Source organism: Cryptomeria japonica, chromosome 8 (genome assembly GCF_030272615.1).
Source record: "Cryptomeria japonica chromosome 8, Sugi_1.0, whole genome shotgun sequence".
Taxonomy (NCBI): domain Eukaryota; kingdom Viridiplantae; phylum Streptophyta; class Pinopsida; order Cupressales; family Cupressaceae; genus Cryptomeria; species Cryptomeria japonica.
Genome location: NC_081412.1, coordinates 53236154 through 53238493, shown reverse-complemented (window position 1 = coordinate 53238493; position 2340 = coordinate 53236154). Strand labels below are relative to the sequence as shown.

Below are 2340 nucleotides of genomic sequence, written 5' to 3'. Positions count from 1 at the left end.
TATTATGGTTTTCTATTAAGATGATTTAATAGCATTATCTAAGAAAGAAGAAGAGCATTGTCTACATCTAGAAAAGGTATTCTCCAGAGCACTAGAATATGGGATCTCTCTGAATCCCAAAAGGTGTCATTTTGCTATAACCGAAGCTAAATTTCTAGGACACATTGTGTCTAAAGATAGAGTTAGGATTGATCCTGAGAGGGTGGCTTCTATTGACACAATACCTATTCCTAAAATTGTGCAGGCCATTCAATCCTTCTTTGGCCAAATAAAATTTCTTCAAAGGTTTATTTCAAACTTTGCTGAGATAGTGAAACATATCTCTAGAATATTGAAGAAATGAGTTATTATTGACTGGACAAATGAAGCTTTTGTGGCTATCAAGAGAGCCATCAAGACAACTCCTATGTTAAAGACACCTGACTTCAACAAGTCTTTCCAAGTTTTTTCCTTTCCTTCATTTCACATTGTAGTTGTTGTTGTGCTACAAAAGAACGATGGGGGGTGTGAACAACCCATAGCCTTTTATAGAAAATCCCTCCAAGCAGTGGAACTCAAATATGACATTGTGGAAAAGCAAGCATATGCTCTAGTCAAGACTGTAAAATTTTTTAAGCCTTTTCTTGTAGGTGCCCATGTTGTTTCTTATGTGCCTAATGCAGAAGTGAAAGACATTTTTGTCTAGTCAGAGACAACAGGCAGAAGATGCAGATGGATCAACAAGATGCAGGAGTTCAACATTGATATACAAATCACCAAACTAGTTAGAGGCATGGGCTTAGCCAAACTTATGGCTGAAGAAAACTTAGAGGCTGCCGAGATAAATATCATGTCTGACTCAAAGGGTATCATTTGTAGCCTGCAAAGAATTCCATGGTACGCTGAAATCATTCCTTTTCTCAGAGACTCTATATACCCAGAAGGCTTCACAGAGAGCCAAATAAGGACCTTAAAGTTGCAATCACAGAGGTATGTGTTCAAAGATGGAGATCTATATTATAGGGATAAGGGTGGTTTCCTATTATTTTGTCTAGACAAGGAGCAATCTTAGCTTGTTTCAGAAGAAATGCATGATGGGGTATGTGGGGGGGACTTCATAGAAAACACTACAACTCATAAGGTTTTAAGGATGGGATATTTATGGCCCTCTTTATTTAAAGATGCACATGCTTATGTTAGGAAGTGTGAACCTTGTCAGAAGTTTGAAGGAAAGTTAAAGTATGAAGGTGCATTACCTCTTAGACCAATGCAAGTGGAAGCCCCCTTTCATCAATGGGGCATTGATTTTATTGGAGAAACCACATAAAGATTCAGTGGTGAACACAAGTGGATACTGGTTGCCACATATTATTTCACTAAATGGGTGGTAGCTATCCCCATGAGACAAGCAACCAACAAGATAGTCATTTATTTCTTAACAAGCAATATTGTGACTAGGTTTGGAGTACCAGTGAGACTCATCATGGACAATACCATGTGCTTCAAATATGAAGAGTTCACAGTGTTTTGTTAATCATTTGGGATAAGTATATCATATGCATCCCCATACAACCCATAGGGAAATGGACAAGCTGAGTCTAGTAACAAGAGTATAATGAAGATCATTAAGAGAACTCTTGAGAAGAACAAAAGAGCTCGGGACTCCAAGTTGAAAATGGCATTATGGGCAGATAGAATCACTATCAAGAAGGCCATAGGAACATCTCCTTTTGAAATAGTGTATGGATCTAAAGCAAGTATACCAGTGAATAGCATGCTACTTGTGTATAAGTTCAGCTATGAGAATGACCTAAAAATATTAGATCCACTGAGATTAAGGATGGAACAACTTGCAGAGTTGGATGAAGCCAAAAATGATGCCCACAAAAGGAACCTGAAGATGCAACAAAGGAGCAAGTACCTATTTGACAAAAAGGCATCAGAAAGAAAATTTGAAGCCAATGAATTGGTGTTGCTCTGGAATGCCAGAGCTCAAGATAAGGGTAAGCATGGCAAATTTGAAGCCATATGGCTGGGACCTTTTGTTATTGCAGAAAGACATGGTGAGGATTCATATTTTCTCACAAACCTGAATGGTGAAATACAGGAACTGCTCGTGCATGGACAATTCCTAAAACATTTCTTTGCTTAAACTATTCTCCATGCATAATAGGTTTAGGGTTTGTATATAGTTTAGATTAGGGCTTTGTAAATACTTTGGTGCTTTTTGATTGGTCTGCTATCCTAGAGATCTGGTTTCTCGCTTTGACCTTAAGGTTATAACATCCCCATGCTAGAGCCATTGTTGGATATGGTAAAAATTTTGTTGTATGCAATGCCTATCTCCTAAAAGTTAAGGTT

General features: G+C 37.9%; 1 protein-coding gene across 1 annotated transcript; it reads left to right on the top strand.

Moving 5' to 3' along the window:
* Positions 1 to 1594: 1594 nt before the first annotated feature.
* On the top strand, positions 1595 to 2131 carry LOC131038778 (uncharacterized). The gene has a single exon (XM_057971329.2). The coding sequence runs from the start codon at positions 1595 to 1597 to the stop codon at positions 2129 to 2131; it is 537 nt and encodes a 178-aa protein (XP_057827312.2).
* Positions 2132 to 2340: the final 209 nt, after the last annotated feature.